The 14,301-nt window shown below is 48.3% G+C and overlaps 1 protein-coding gene across 1 annotated transcript; it reads right to left on the bottom strand.

Annotated features, from left to right (window-relative positions):
• Positions 1–5,683: 5,683 nt before the first annotated feature.
• LOC112888530 (transcription factor TCP15-like) lies at positions 5,684–7,858 on the bottom strand. Its single transcript, XM_025954755.1, has one exon. It carries the CDS (start codon positions 7,368–7,370, stop codon positions 6,198–6,200), a length of 1,173 nt encoding a protein of 390 aa, XP_025810540.1. The 5' UTR covers positions 7,371–7,858; the 3' UTR covers positions 5,684–6,197.
• Positions 7,859–14,301: the final 6,443 nt, after the last annotated feature.

The following is a 14,301-nucleotide window of genomic DNA, read 5'->3' as shown; positions in this document are numbered from 1 at the left end:
ACCTCGACTCTCTTGCAGGCAGCCTTCTATTCCAATGAACAGCTAAGAGAAATCTTTAGATCAAAGACAGACAGCAAAGGTTTTTGTGTGCTTTAAAATTGTTATAGACTTTAGGAGCGTACGCGCTTCAATCTCGCCACCATATCAAGCAACAATGGAGTGGGGGTGCTCAAATCTTCAGTTTTGTCAGACATCAGCATCAAGGTATACAGAACAAGTCGGCCGCTTAGCCGCCGTCCCGTCGACTTTGCTTTACACCGTTGATTCTTCATCCGACGGCGACAACATCCAGCAGTGCTTCATCAGTAAACTGCTTCATTAATGTAATAATCGAGCTTGTACTATTTAAGCTGAGCCGACTACTATTTAAGCTGAGCCGACTGGTGCAAGAGGTAGGCATTCTGTTGAACACCAAGTAAATCCTAGATAGGCTTTGTCTGAACTTCTTCCTGGTCCGTAAGTTGCAGATGCTATTCCCTATCATTTTGCTTGTGACTCCGTTCTGCCTGTGTTCTTGTTCTCTTTACCTCGACTGTTCTTTGCCATTTCGTTGCTTAGGATTACCGGATCTTGACACCCTACATGATGGTGTAAATTATAGGGTTTTTTGGATTACTCCAACTAAACTTTAGTTTCTGCCACATCGGATGTTTGACACTAATTAGGAGAGGCTTGTACTATTTATATCTGCGTACTAGATATAGACTCATTAGAAAACTAATTACACATATGAAGGCTAATTTTCGAGATGAATCATTAAGCCTAGTTAGTCCATAATTTGATCATGATGTGCTGCAGTAAACATGTGCTAAAAAATTGATTAATTAATCAGAATAGATTCGTTTCGTGAACTCACTTCCATTTATACAATTAGTTTTGTAACTAATCTATATTTAATCCTTATAATTGATGTTGAAACATCCAATATGATGAGATTACCTGCGTCCAGACAAACCCATAATCGACGAGCCGGGCCGGCACGTCCGCGTCCGTGTACGTGGCCGTACATGTCCCGAAACGGCAAATGCCGCTTTCCAAGCGATGATCGAGCAAGCTCTCGCCATGGGCGGCCGGCGGTTTCCAGAGAGCTCTCGCTCTATCCCAACCAAACAGTCGCCTCCAGTGAACTAACCCTGAAACCCGATCTACGTGGTGAGCGTGATGGCAACAACACGAGCACACGACACGGCACGGTCACCGATGAGTCATTGGCAAGATTATTCCTATATAGTATGAATAATTGAAGACGGAAGTTTCCGTTTCGGCCTTTCGGGTGAGATCGCCTGCCGTAAGCGAAGCGATCTTATCTGAAACCTGCCGCATCAGGTCACCGTCTCCAGGCCATTGTATTCAGGCCTCTACGGTCGCCTGTCTAACCTTTGCAGCAGCAGTCAGCACCGATAGCACTCGATCAGAGCCGCAGGGACCACACGGAACCAATTAAAAAAACCATTAGAGCCTTCTAATCCTGATTATATAGCGTCTACTAATATTGCGAAGACGCAGGCACTACCACTACCACTGCCAGTGGCCGCAGTAGCCGCCATTAGGCTAGTCAAACATGTATTTAATCCATGATAAACAATAATTGTGCAGGTAGCCAGCTGTGATTCCTGCAATCCGTGCCCTGTACAGGGACAAGAGGCAGCCAAAACCGCACTAAAATCCACGCCACTTTTTCGCAGTAGATCTTGCAGCTAGCTAGCTAGGACTACGCTAGCCGACTGGCACTACCGGTCTACCGGACTACCACAGAGGCCAGTGACCAGTGACATGTAGTAGCTGGCTGCTAGGTCCTTGATGATCCATGAGATGCTGGAACAACGCTGCAGCTCCGTTCGTTTTTGAGTGTTCGACGGCAGAGGCGCAGCAGGCGGCACGTCGTGCATCATCGGCGCATCGAACGCAAATCATGGCGCGGGATGGCCTCGCCCCGGCCGGCGGGGCTGCAGAAAGGAGGGGAGGTAGACGAGGCTCGCGGCGTCTCAGAGCGACGAGCGAAAGCTGACGAGCCCTTTCTGAAAAAGCTCCGCCCCGCGCCGCGGCAAAGGGGGAAAAACACAAGCAGAATTCATCGCCTCGCGCCGCATGCGCTCGCCGCGGAAAAGGCCATCCGAAGGGACAGAGCGTAGGGCTGATGAGTAGGAGTGGATGGGCTGCGTCTCGGTCACCGGCGGGCGCGCGCGCGCGCACTGTGCCCGCGGCGTCGCGGCCGGCGCCGGCGCCCCCACCCGCGCACGCACGTAAATCTCTGACGGGGGTCCGGATAAAGCTGCGCCGGCTGCCACCCAAAGGCCCCAGAGGGGCACCAAAGCCTGCGGCGGCAGCTGCACACAAATGCAAACGGATATGCTGTGTCGTGTGTGGCATGGCGACGCATCCCGAGCCAGCCACAAAAGCGATAAAGAGAGGGGGGGAGTGCAAAGCCAGCCGTGGCCTCTGTAACTGTGGCAACTGTAGGTGTAGACTGTAGCGTGTCCTGTGCGTGTGACTCCGCGCCCGTACGTGGCCGGCCTCTGCAGATTCCCTTCTGGCTCCGGTAGCGAGGGAGGGAGCAGATGAAATGGTGCAGCCGTGCAGTGCAGCAGGGAGGGGAGGAAGGAAAGTGACGCGACGGCGACGCGTTCGCCGGTTCGCGTCCACTGCTGCCGCCGTCGCTGTGCGTGTTACCGGGCGCGCGGGCGATCGGCCGTGACGACTGGCGCGCAAGCGAGCGAGCAGATGGTCGCTGCCGCAGTGCCGCTTTGGCACTCATGATCCCTGTGAACGAACGAGATGGGATTGATACCCCCTGCCCCCCCCCCCCCCCCCCGCTGCAAACTGTTGCCTGCCGCCTCGGTCGCCACGCACACATGCGCCTGCCTGCGTGCGTGCCTATCTTTTCGAAAGAGGAATTGCGCGCGCCAGTCGAGGTCCAAAGCTCAAATTCAGAGCTCCCTAGTGTAGCTAGTCAGAGTACCCTGACGTGCAGCAGAACTAACACTGAACTTGCACACACACATCGCTTCAGCGTCCTTGGAATCCGGCCGTAATTGTGTTTGAGAATTTTGAAACCTCGGCACCCTGCCCTCCTCTTAATGAAATAGGAGTACGGTCGCGAAAGAAGAAATCTCTGCACCCTGCAGCGCATGCCCACCGGATTGAGTACGAAGTCCTATTGCAAATTCACCTCGTGTATTAACTCTCTCGGTCAAAGTGTGTGGTCATCAGATCATCATCCAGTTGGCCAAGTGAAGGAGAGGAGGATGAATGGCACATTACATGTGGTTAGGGAGCAGCTGCCGCCGGTGGACCACTCGATGCAAATTGCGAGCATGCATCCAATCGGCCGGCTCGACATGTGACGGCGCAGAGAACAACCGACAGCTCCAGCACGTTATTGGCCTCATCATCCCCCCGCGCTCCTTTTCGCGTCTGCGCAAACCACACCGCAGCTAATCATGTGGCCATGCCAGTCAGCCGGTGTGCATATGCATGCTGACGATGTTGCCAGCCACCGGTATATTTGGAAACAAAAGGCCGCTCCGATGGATGACCTAGCTAGCAATCCGAGCCAAACATGAGACCGAGATCAAACTAGCTAGCAGCATTCGTTACCACAAAGCCGTATATACGCACATGCCAGCTCAAAAGTGTTATGAAAAACATTGGGCGTGTTTAGAAATTCTGGGAGCTTGGAGCCATGGGCAGATTGGAGGTATTTGATCGTTATTTTTTTCAAATATTTGTTTAAACTACTCTATTTTATAAAATGTTAAAAGAGAAATTACAACTACTACAAGCGCCATCTAGAGATCCTTACATGTATATCTCCCCAAATGATTGTCCGTGTGAATGAAACCTAGGAGTTGTTGGGTCGATAGTGAGTGATAGCGAGATTAGAATAAGGGGTCAGTTTCAGAGTCAATCGTCGCCCCCTGGTTAGAGGAAAAATATATATGACAGCGGCTAGACTGAGAGTGTGCGAGTTTGGAAGCTGGTCTGTTAAAGACAGGGGCGGAGCTGCCTTGGTCCGTTAGGGTCGTCGGACCTCGATAAAATTTGCAAATTCCAATATACAACACTGTTCACCTACCATTATATTTAACCCCGTTGTGCCAGTAGAGCCGACCCCGGTGGTTTGATCGGCTGGCTTTACCTTAGGTTAAAAACCAAGTTGATATCATGGTGGCGGGGCACTGCAAGAGATGTCGATGACCTGATGGGGCAGGAGAACATAATGTTTTCATTCTGATCAAGAGAACAAGATGAATAAGAGCAGATGGAGAGGCTGATGAGAAGGAGAAGGAAAAAAAACCATCGGAGAAGATGGAGAGGCTGATGAGAAGGAGAAGAAACAAAACGTCGGATAATCCATAGCAAAAGCAAGTCATGACACCCACCAGGATTCAAATATAAGATTATACTTGGTTCATATGAAAATCCTATAACACTTACCGATCCCACGTATTATTTCAGCAACTTTTTTTAGCAAACATATATTCCAGCAACTGATCGACCGTCCATACGGCGGGTCCGCCACATTTTGGTGCACCTAGCGACTCCGGTCCCGGGCCAAGCCCGAGCGGCCGAGCCCCCCATGCATCCATCCACAGTTCCAGTCCAGCACAGTCAACCTCTCAACTTGCATGCACGCACCCTTGCCATCTTTGCCAGTACACTGCTACACGACGTACGTGCCAGGTTTCCAACCCCACACCTCCTCAGTTACTCGTCCTGGATCGATCAGCGCTCGGAATCGCAACGTCCCGGCCGCCAGCTCGCACCGAGCCGCCGACCGCGGCTCACGAGTGCGCCTGCCTCTCCGTGCACAGGCACACACACCCAGACTCATGCGTAGTCATGGACACAAAATGGAACGTGCTGTGCGCGGCGCAGTTCGTCGTCGGTCACCGTGCGAGCCGTCGCGCCCGACGACGACGACGGATCCGCCGGCCGGGCCAGGGGGGCCGGCCGGGGGAGTGTGGGGGGGGGGGGGGGGAGGTGGGGGAGGACAATAAGGGCAACCCTGGAGCGCAGGCCGGGCCACTGGCCGCTGCCATCCGCTCGCCTGCTGCTGCTCTGCATGAGTAGGGCCTGTCCACAGCCAGCGCCCGCGCGTGGTCCGGTCGGCGCGGGTCCTCCTCCGATCCCCCTCCCGGCTCCCGCCCGCGGAACTCGCTCGCCGCCGCGCCCGCGCGCCAGTAGCTGCCAAGGGAGGACCAATCCTGGCCCCGAACGTCTCGCGGTGAATCACCGGCCGGCGGCCGGCCATGCATGGTTGGTGCGCAGAAGCTCGCGAGTCGCGAGTCGCGCCCGCGACCGCGTCGTCGTCGATCGCCGGGGTTGGAAACCTACTGCTCGGAACGGGTCGTGGTTGGTGCCGGCCTGCCGCCGGGCGGGCGAGCCGTGACGTGGTGTGGTGTACGGCGCCCGGGCGGCCGGCCGGTGGCGGTCGGCTCCGGTTCTGCTGGCTGGGCTCATACATAGATAGAATATGCCAACATGGCCGGCGTGTGTTGCTACTGCTGGGTGTTACTGTTGCCGTGTTTCGTTTTCGGCAGCATAAATCCGGGTGCCAACGCGATTCAAACGAAAGGAGACAAACTGGTATAGCTAATTAAGCTAAGCATAGCCCTGCCATCATATGGATGGATGCAAAATTTTAATCAAATGCTGTGGGGAAGAAGAACACGATTTACCATGGATTAATAATAGCTTGTATTACTTCTTAATAAGGGTGGTCTTGTTTGTGCTTGCAAGACAAATAGAGAATGTAGAGAGCTGGGAGAGAAACGCAAGGAAGGTAATTCGGCATCAGAAATCACCTGGTGGTACATCCCGGAAGAAGGATCATGGCTGAATGTTGGTCAATGGAATGTGTCATACACTCATATCATACCACACATGGTTGTCTTCGATCTCCCGGCATGCGCATCGTCAAACCCTAACGATGCAAGCCTCTCCTCCATGGATTCCTTTCCCTCGCCTCGTCTTCTCTCGATGTGGTCAGTGACACAAAAAAGGAGCACAGAGAATCATTATCCCAGATGCATGCAACGAGATGCAACTGTATGATCCTTGCTAGAATTTGAATGAGCTAGAGAGGGCCAGGACAATGCAAGCCAGAAACCGAAAACAAGAAGTCAAGAAGAACAGATTAAAAACAGGAGAGGCGACAACGCCTTAGCGGACCAGCAGCGCACGCCCGCGGAGACCTACGAGTCGTCGCTGGGGCTCATGCTCTCCTGCCGCTCGCCGCCGCCGTGCTGGGGGTGGTGCTGGCTGGAGCCGCCTTCCGCCCCGTTCTGCGCCGCCGCCGCCGCAGCGTCCGAGGCGGCCTGCGCGCGGTACGCGTTGAGCGCGGCGAGGATCCCCATGTGACCCTCCCCTCCGCCGCTGCCGCCGCCATTGTCGCTGCCGCCTGCCGCTTGGCCGAGCCCCAGCTGCTGCCCGCCGGGGAGCAGCGCCATCGGCGCGGGGAAGTTCATGAAATGTAGCCCGCTCGGCACGCCGCGGTACAAGGTCGCCGCGCCGCCGCCGCTTGCTGCTTGCGGGAACGTCCAGATCGACTCGCTGCCGCCGCCCGCCGCCGCTGCCGCCTGCGCGTTGCTGCTCGGCACCATCCACACGGTGCCCGGCATTTGGCTCTGCGTGTACCCGGCCATCTGCTGCTGGTATTGCTGCTGCTGGTGGTGTTGCTGCTGCTGCATTTCTTGCTCCCACCGCCGCTTCCTGGACAGGTCGGAGCTGGCTGCGGCAGATGTCGACGACGGTGACACGTCGAGACCGACGCTGCCGGAGTGGAAGCTCAGCAGCAGCGGGGACGACGCCGAGGAGGTAGCGGATGGCGGACCCTCGGCGCCGCCGAACCCGAGGCCCACGACGCGGTCCCACGGGTCGCCCCGTGCGCCGCCGAAGCGTGGGCCGGGCAGGCCGGCGGCGCGGAGATGTGCCGGGATGGAGAAGGACGAGCCCGAGGAGCGGAGGGAGATGTTGAGAGAGGTGAAGTTGGCCGGGATGGTGCCGGTGCCCGTGGCCGCGATCACCGCCGGCTCCGCCTGCTGCAGCAGCCACTCGATCGTCTCGCCGTCCGTCTTGTGCCCCAGCTCCCTCGTCAGCTGGAACACCCGCGCAGCGCAAATCGCCGGCATCCGGATGCGCCGCCCGCGCCCGTCCACCTTCGTGTGCCGGTCCTTGGTGGAGGTCCGCTTCGGCGGCGGCGCCTTCCTCACCTGCAACTCTCCCGGCCCTGCCGACCCATTAGCCCCGGCGCCGGTGCCCACACCAGCCGCCGGCGACGTGGAGCAAGGCTGCTCCTCCTTCTTCTCCAGCAGCTGCAAGGGGAAGTTGGGGCGGCGACCTCCGCCGGCGTCTCCGGTGACGTCCATGGTCGATTAGACCATGGTATATATAAACAAGATGATCTTTTTTTGGTTCAGGGAGCTGGAGGAGTATGGGTAGTAATGGATTCCGTGACCTACGAACAGTTCTTGTGGGGCTGATGAGCTGATTTGGTGTGATGATGTGGGGCGGTGGAGGCACGGCAGCGCCGTCGGCGGCGGGCGTTCGAGCGAGAGGCAGATAGTGAGTTCAAGCAAAGCACGGGCTAGGTGCTAGGGATTAGGGAAAACACTGTGGCTCCGCAGAATTTTTTTTCGGAAATAGAAAGAGAGAGTGGTGTGCTTGTGGAGATCGACACTATTTTATGGAGTTCTGGTTGGGCTTGTCGACCAATCTAGTGGGTTGCAGGGAGGACGTTGGCCGGAGGAAGGAGAAGAGAGGAGAGGAGGACAGGAGAGGAGCATATGATAGGAGAGGGAGACGGAGGGAGAACAAGACAGGAGACGATGGTGTTCTTTGTCGGGATTGGAGGAGAGAGATCACGACGACGCATTAAAGGTGCGCAGAGAGAGAGAGAGAGAGAGAGAGAGAGAGAGAGAGAGAGAGAGAGAGAGAGAGAGTGTTGAGGACCGATGAGGATAAGGCCGAAGGGAAATTATTAGGCACACACTTGTTGTCCAGAAAACAGAGTAGCTTCATGCTCACTGGAAAAATTCGCCAGTTCGACGGTCACGCATTTCAGCTTAATTAGGATTTCGCTGGATTTTAGTTCAAAAAAAGGTCTTAGTTGGAGCACATGGATTTTTTCCCCGAACCTTACCAAAGCGAACTGATTTCATGCATTTGCTAGTCGATATGAAAAAAAGAACTGAGATAGCATTTGTTCATGTACGCGTGCACACACCAACCCCATCACATCCGCACGCCACACTCACAACCCACGCACACAATTAGACCTACAACTCTACACAGAAACGAAGACCGCGTTCTTCTTAAGATCACCGAAAATTCCGTAGACAACGGGCACATGGTACTCTCGTTTTGGCTCCACGCTAATAGGCTGCAGACTTATTAAATGGGACACGGTGAGAAAATTCAGGACAAGCCCAGGGCTCGAACCTGAGCGTATTCTAATTATTCAAGATTCAAGAAGGTAATGATTTCTTAAATTCGTGCTGACCGATGAGTTGAGGAGGAAGCAATGTTTACTGTTGTTCTCATATGACAAGGGTTGGCAAATAGTAAACACTGTCAATAAATCGATTGGGATTGCAAAGATCTGCAAGGATATGTACTAGATTTTAGGAAGAGCCGGGACCATTCAATTTCTAGCTTTGCCTCTTGAAGAGAGTATTGAGTTGTAGTTAGCGATTCCATATTTATGATATTATATATATATTACTCCCTCGGTCCACCAATGTAAGGCATATCTTTAAGGGATCGATATCTTCCTTCCAAAATATATTTTGATCTTTATTTTTTCTCACAGTATTTTTTTTTTCAATTTCTACCAGGTCGTTATTCATCTTCAAATTAGTTTACTTTTAGCATGAACCTAGTGATAAACCTTTTGTACATTGAGCATTCATATAATTTGACCAATTGTTATTATTCTAAACTTCCAATAATGTTTGACTTTATCCATCGATGAAAAGAATGTTTAAAATTTTAGCTCACACAAATGAAAAATCGGTGCAATAACTTGGTGAATGCAACCCCTAGAGTAAAATCCTTGGGAGACAAAATAGTAGTTTTCTTTAATGAATTCTTGACTAAAGATAACGCTCAAAACTAAACAACCACCATAAATGATCTAGCTACTAGAGCGAGAACATGAACAAACTTAGGCACATCCTCCATTGACGATGTGCAATCCGTGCTTTTCAAGCCTTGTAGTAGGACGATACACCGATATATCTAGTAGAGTTCAAGTAGTTGAACTACAAGGCATATATTATATATAGATACCAGGAATGTACAGCAGCAACAGCCTCAGACGGAAGTGGGCAATGTTCATGTTCTCATCTCCTGCACCCTTTTACCCTGTCTCGTGTTTGCCAGCGAAAGAATCCATCATGATGCCCTAGTGTTTGCTGCTATGGGCTGGTTGTAGCGGAGAATCCTTGCTATTTTTCCTTTGAACCTAAATCCTCACATGTATGTTATGCCCAGAGGAGAGAAACCAAGACACACTTAGCTAGCTATAGCCTATATATAGCGCCAAAAAAAGACTTGAAAAGGCTTAGCCTATGACCATTTGACTAACTTAAGAAACAGTACGTTTAAACAAACCAACGCATTTATGAGCTCTCATCCAAGTGATTTAAATTGTTGGATTCTAAGGCTATACTTGAAAGTTTAACCAACACACGATAAATGTCTTTATTTAGTGTTTTAAGAAGCACTTTAACTGTATTATATTTTATTTCAAATATACAAAATATACATAAGCCATAGATCTTTCCATAGTGCCAATGATCAAAACAGAAACTTTTAAAGATATTTAGTATTAACCATTTTTGAATTGTAGAAAGTATTTTATCCCTAGCCATATACTACATCAATGTCATGTCACCCCAAAAGCACCCAAGGTTCGAGCTAAGATTGAAAGGTGAACTGTTTTAGTAGTTGAGGGTTGAAAATCAAATGGTTTTGTGGTTGAGGGTTAAAAATGTACATGTAAGCCATTGTTGACGGTAGGGTGTTTTCCTTAACGTAATTAATGATGTGCTCTCACAATAATCCAGATTTAGTACATATAGGATTGTTGTTCGTCAAATTTTTTTAGCTTTTATCATCATTAAATTGACATAATATTAACTTTGACCATGAATAGTAAAAAAATTATAAAGATTGGCAATATAAAAATAATATTAGTTTATTCATAATGAAACCAACTATCATAACATTAACATTTTCTATTTAAATATAATTATTTTTAAATATTATTGGTTAAAGATGAAAATGTATGACTTTGACCAAGCGTAAAAGTTGCTATATTTAGGAACGGAGACAGTACTACGTACTATGCCAATATTCTGGTAGGCTTGTTTTTTCGGCTCAAAGGTAGTAGTGTTAAAACCATCATCAGAGAGATTATTATGGAGATTAAAAAATGGGGATCTGGTTAGGTTTGATAAAGCTGGTAAAACTATCAAAGATGACTCTGATGCTATGAGCCACAAGAACCGCTAGTGTGGTCCAGCCTCATGTGAGCTGGCTAAATTAGCGTCCAAATATTCTTTCTTTCTGCTTTGAGTCAATTTAAGGATGTTTCATGTCCCCAAACCAAACATCATCCAAGGACGACTCATCTCTCTCTCTCTCTCTCTCTCTCTCTCTCTCTCTCTCTCTCTCTCTCTCTCTCTCTCTCTCTCTCTCTCTCTCTCTCTCTGGGTCCCAACCCTCCTGCCTAATCTGTGTTTTGCGGTTTTGCCTCTCACCATCCTTTGTTGCCCACGAGATGGAAATCAAAAATAACATTCCTCACAGCAGAGAACAACCAGCCCCTTTCCGTTGACCAATGAGCAGGGAAGATCTCCTTTTCCCCGTCCACTTTCAAAGATTAAAAATGAAAGCCACCAAAATATGACCAGCTGGCGCGCGACTCTGTTATAGACAACTCGTTGTAGCAGTAGCGGGTACGGCCAGTTTCTGCACATACATACTTTTCAGTGTGTATGTTATTTTACTGTTTGGAAACACCATTAGACGAGACATATGCTTGTTAGGTCATAGCTAGTACTACTTACTAATTGTGCCTCTTGGTTTCAATTTTGTAATGATGATTAAGTAGTTTTTTTCACTTATTAGGTAGCGTGTTACTGCAATAATCTTCGAGTTGCAAATGCATACATATTGTAACCATCAAGTTAATCACTTTGAAATCTTCACGTTACCACAATGGATAGAGTTTTATTCACTTTTAAAAATGGCTGCTTGAAAGAGGGGATAAATATTTTTAAAAGTTAAAAGAGATCTTGGTGAACAAAAACCATCCCAATTATTTTTCTCCCAAAAAAATATGCAATTATAAAAGTCGTTACACCATATTACTGTAGCTCTATCACTTCAGTAACTGAGAATAATAGCCCAAGACCACATTCTTCCGAAGTCTCTGGATATGATCGTTGTTTCTATTAAAAATTTGCAACCACTTGCAGAACCACAAGCCATCCTTCACTGCTAGACAAACTAGCATTACTACCGAGGCAGAGGACACGCTTAGTACCGGTCGGGCTGACCGGTACCGCCTGGCCGGTATTAAATGGAAGGGCCATCTAGAAAAAACAAAAAAAATATTACAAACCATCGGGAGGCCCACGCACGCGCATAGTCTCAAGTCACAAGTCACGCGAATTTTTCACGTGTAAATGCGCATGCTCTGCCACGAGGATTCAAACCAACGACCTCTGGTTTCGCATGTAGCTTCCTTACCATCCCACCTACGCATCACATGTGATTAGATGGGAAATGCCTTCCTTTTTTAAGCAAACCGTGGAGGACAATTTAGTATCAGACCAAAAGACCGACCGGTACTAAATTGTGACATTTAGTATCGGATGGTGTCATTGACCGGTACTAAATGGACGCGCCATTTTAGTACCGGGCCAACTCACAATTAGTACCAGTCGGTATCTTGGCCTGGTACTAAAATGGTTCCGGGGGCTTTCAAATTTGGACCCGGTACTAAATTAGCTCCGTAGCAGCTTGTACCGGACCAAATTATGTCTGGTACTAACATGCACTACGAAAGGTTGTTTTTCTTGTCGTGCTTTCTATGGTCACCAGGAAGAGATATATATATATATATATACATATATATATATATATGGCTAAGGTACATACATATGTATATATATCCATGTGTGTTATCATGTGAACTCATAGATAGATCATCCTTCTGGAACAAGCATCTACAAATCCATTGTGCACTAGCCACACTCAATGCATTTCTAGCTTTGATTTGGTTGTTTGCACAAATAATGGAGGAACGTTTGTCACGAAAGGAGGTATGATACCTCCTGCTAAACCGATGGGCAGGCCCACATGCAGGGAGATTGAGCGATGTAAGTCGTGATCTCCATGTTAAGACTAAATTAATCCAATGTGTGTAGAAGCTTGACATGGAGGAATGATAAAAGCAGAGTGGTTGGTTGTCACAGGTAAGGCAGCAAGGAATTGCTCCAATCAGTACTCTCCCTTTCCATGCATATCACATTCTTAATTACCCCAAAATTCAGATATAGGCAAAACAAAGTCAACGGGTGAAAATTCAGATTGAGGAGCCATATGTATTTCAATGGAGAGACAAAGTCCCATTTTATAACATTAAAATGTTGATTGCGGGTTTAAATACATGTATAAACCTTGGTGGATTAAAGCATTCCAAAATTTTTATTTATGTAGTAGGTGTGTGGATTGCTGCCACAGGCTGTTAAAGGGTTAAAGGTCTAAAGGGTTGAATTCCCCGTAACTTTTTTAAGAAAGGGTGGAAAAGAAGGATAAAAGATGAAAGGAGCAATCAACGGTTTTTCAGCTTTAGTAAGTCATAATGTTAGATGGTTGGATATTAGCTCCGTAGTAGCAATACATTGTTCCAGGCCTAATTGGGAATTAGGAGACCAGATTTCAGTTTGTTCAACTACCCAGACAGGTCTACTCATATTACCAAACCCGAAAATCAGATTATTTCTTCCTGTGTACTTTTTATATACTGCGTTGTATATAATCTCATCGACTAATCCCTAATTTTTATTACAGAGACAAGGATATGAACAGGACTAACAAAGAACTATCTTGCCAATGCAATCCCTTGTTTACTTCCCAATTTTTGATGAACCTGTCTGCGTGTTGTTTGCTGAAATGCATTGCCACTTCACCATCTGTCCATCTGACTAGCATGACATGTGACCCTAGGTCCCTTGTATCAGCTGCTAAAGAATGAACTGGTATATCTTCAAACTCCTAGAAAGAAAACAAAATTGTGCACACAAAGGGTTAAGCTGGAGGACATGCTTGCAACATTATTTAGGTTAAAACGTGTACCTAGAGTAACTACCACTGCGTTATTTTGTTGGGTGGACCATCTTTGACCTGAACAAAGGTATAGGATAGCATATTTTTCAGATCTCAAATTAAAGCAACACCAGAAAAGGAGGCCAACAGCACATTGTTGGCTGCAACAATCCTAGCAAAGTTTCAACAACATGATTACTACAACCAGTCAACCACTACCTAAGTAGCCAACACATATGTGCGCGCACCCAGGAAATTAAAAAGGCTGATCAACAAGTACATGAATTGGCTAGGATCATTAGTTCACACACGCAAAAAAGGGAAGCACTGAGTGATTCTCGTGATTATATAAGTAGGCGATGTTTGAAATGATATGACCTATTCTTTAAAATATAGACAATTTGTATGAAAAGAATCGCTGCATAACAACAACGATGTCCTATATTTCCTGAAATGTCAAGCTAGAATATTCGTCGTGTTATGGGGGCCATAAATTAAACCGCGGGCATCTTGTGTCGAATGATTGAGGGTTGCTAGCGCAACGAATTCATCACTTTGTTTAGTTGACAAAAGCACCTGTGTGCAAGGATTAAATAGTGCTACTTGTCCTAATGAGTGTACATGATGACATGGGGCTGGGACTTGTGCCTCCCCTCTTGGTACGGTCAGGGAAGATAATCTTTTGAAACTCGTTTTGAGGCCTAAACGCACCTGCAAGTTGCAATGCTAGCTAATAATAGTCGCCACTGGCGATGAAAGGGGAGCAGCTTCCTATTATTCTAACAAGGGGTCATCAAGATTGGTAATGATCGTCGGCTCAGGCTCGTCACAGTGTTGACAAGTGCACTCGGATTTTGAAATGCTGCATTGTCAGTTTTGCTTTCTAGGGTTTTACCGTGACTTGATTTAGTTTAGTGGGGTTTCAGGTCGCAATAAAACTTTCATGCTTTTGCTCAATTT

Source organism: Panicum hallii, chromosome 4, assembly GCF_002211085.1.
Source record: "Panicum hallii strain FIL2 chromosome 4, PHallii_v3.1, whole genome shotgun sequence".
Classification (NCBI taxonomy): domain Eukaryota; kingdom Viridiplantae; phylum Streptophyta; class Magnoliopsida; order Poales; family Poaceae; genus Panicum; species Panicum hallii.
Note: the sequence above shows the minus strand (reverse complement) of the source record. Positions and strands in the feature narration are given on the sequence as shown.

Coding starts and splice junctions, on each gene's coding strand:
- LOC112888530 (XM_025954755.1), bottom strand. CDS start 7,370: ATGGACGTCACCGGAGACGCCGGCGGAGGTCGCCGCCCCAACTTCCCC.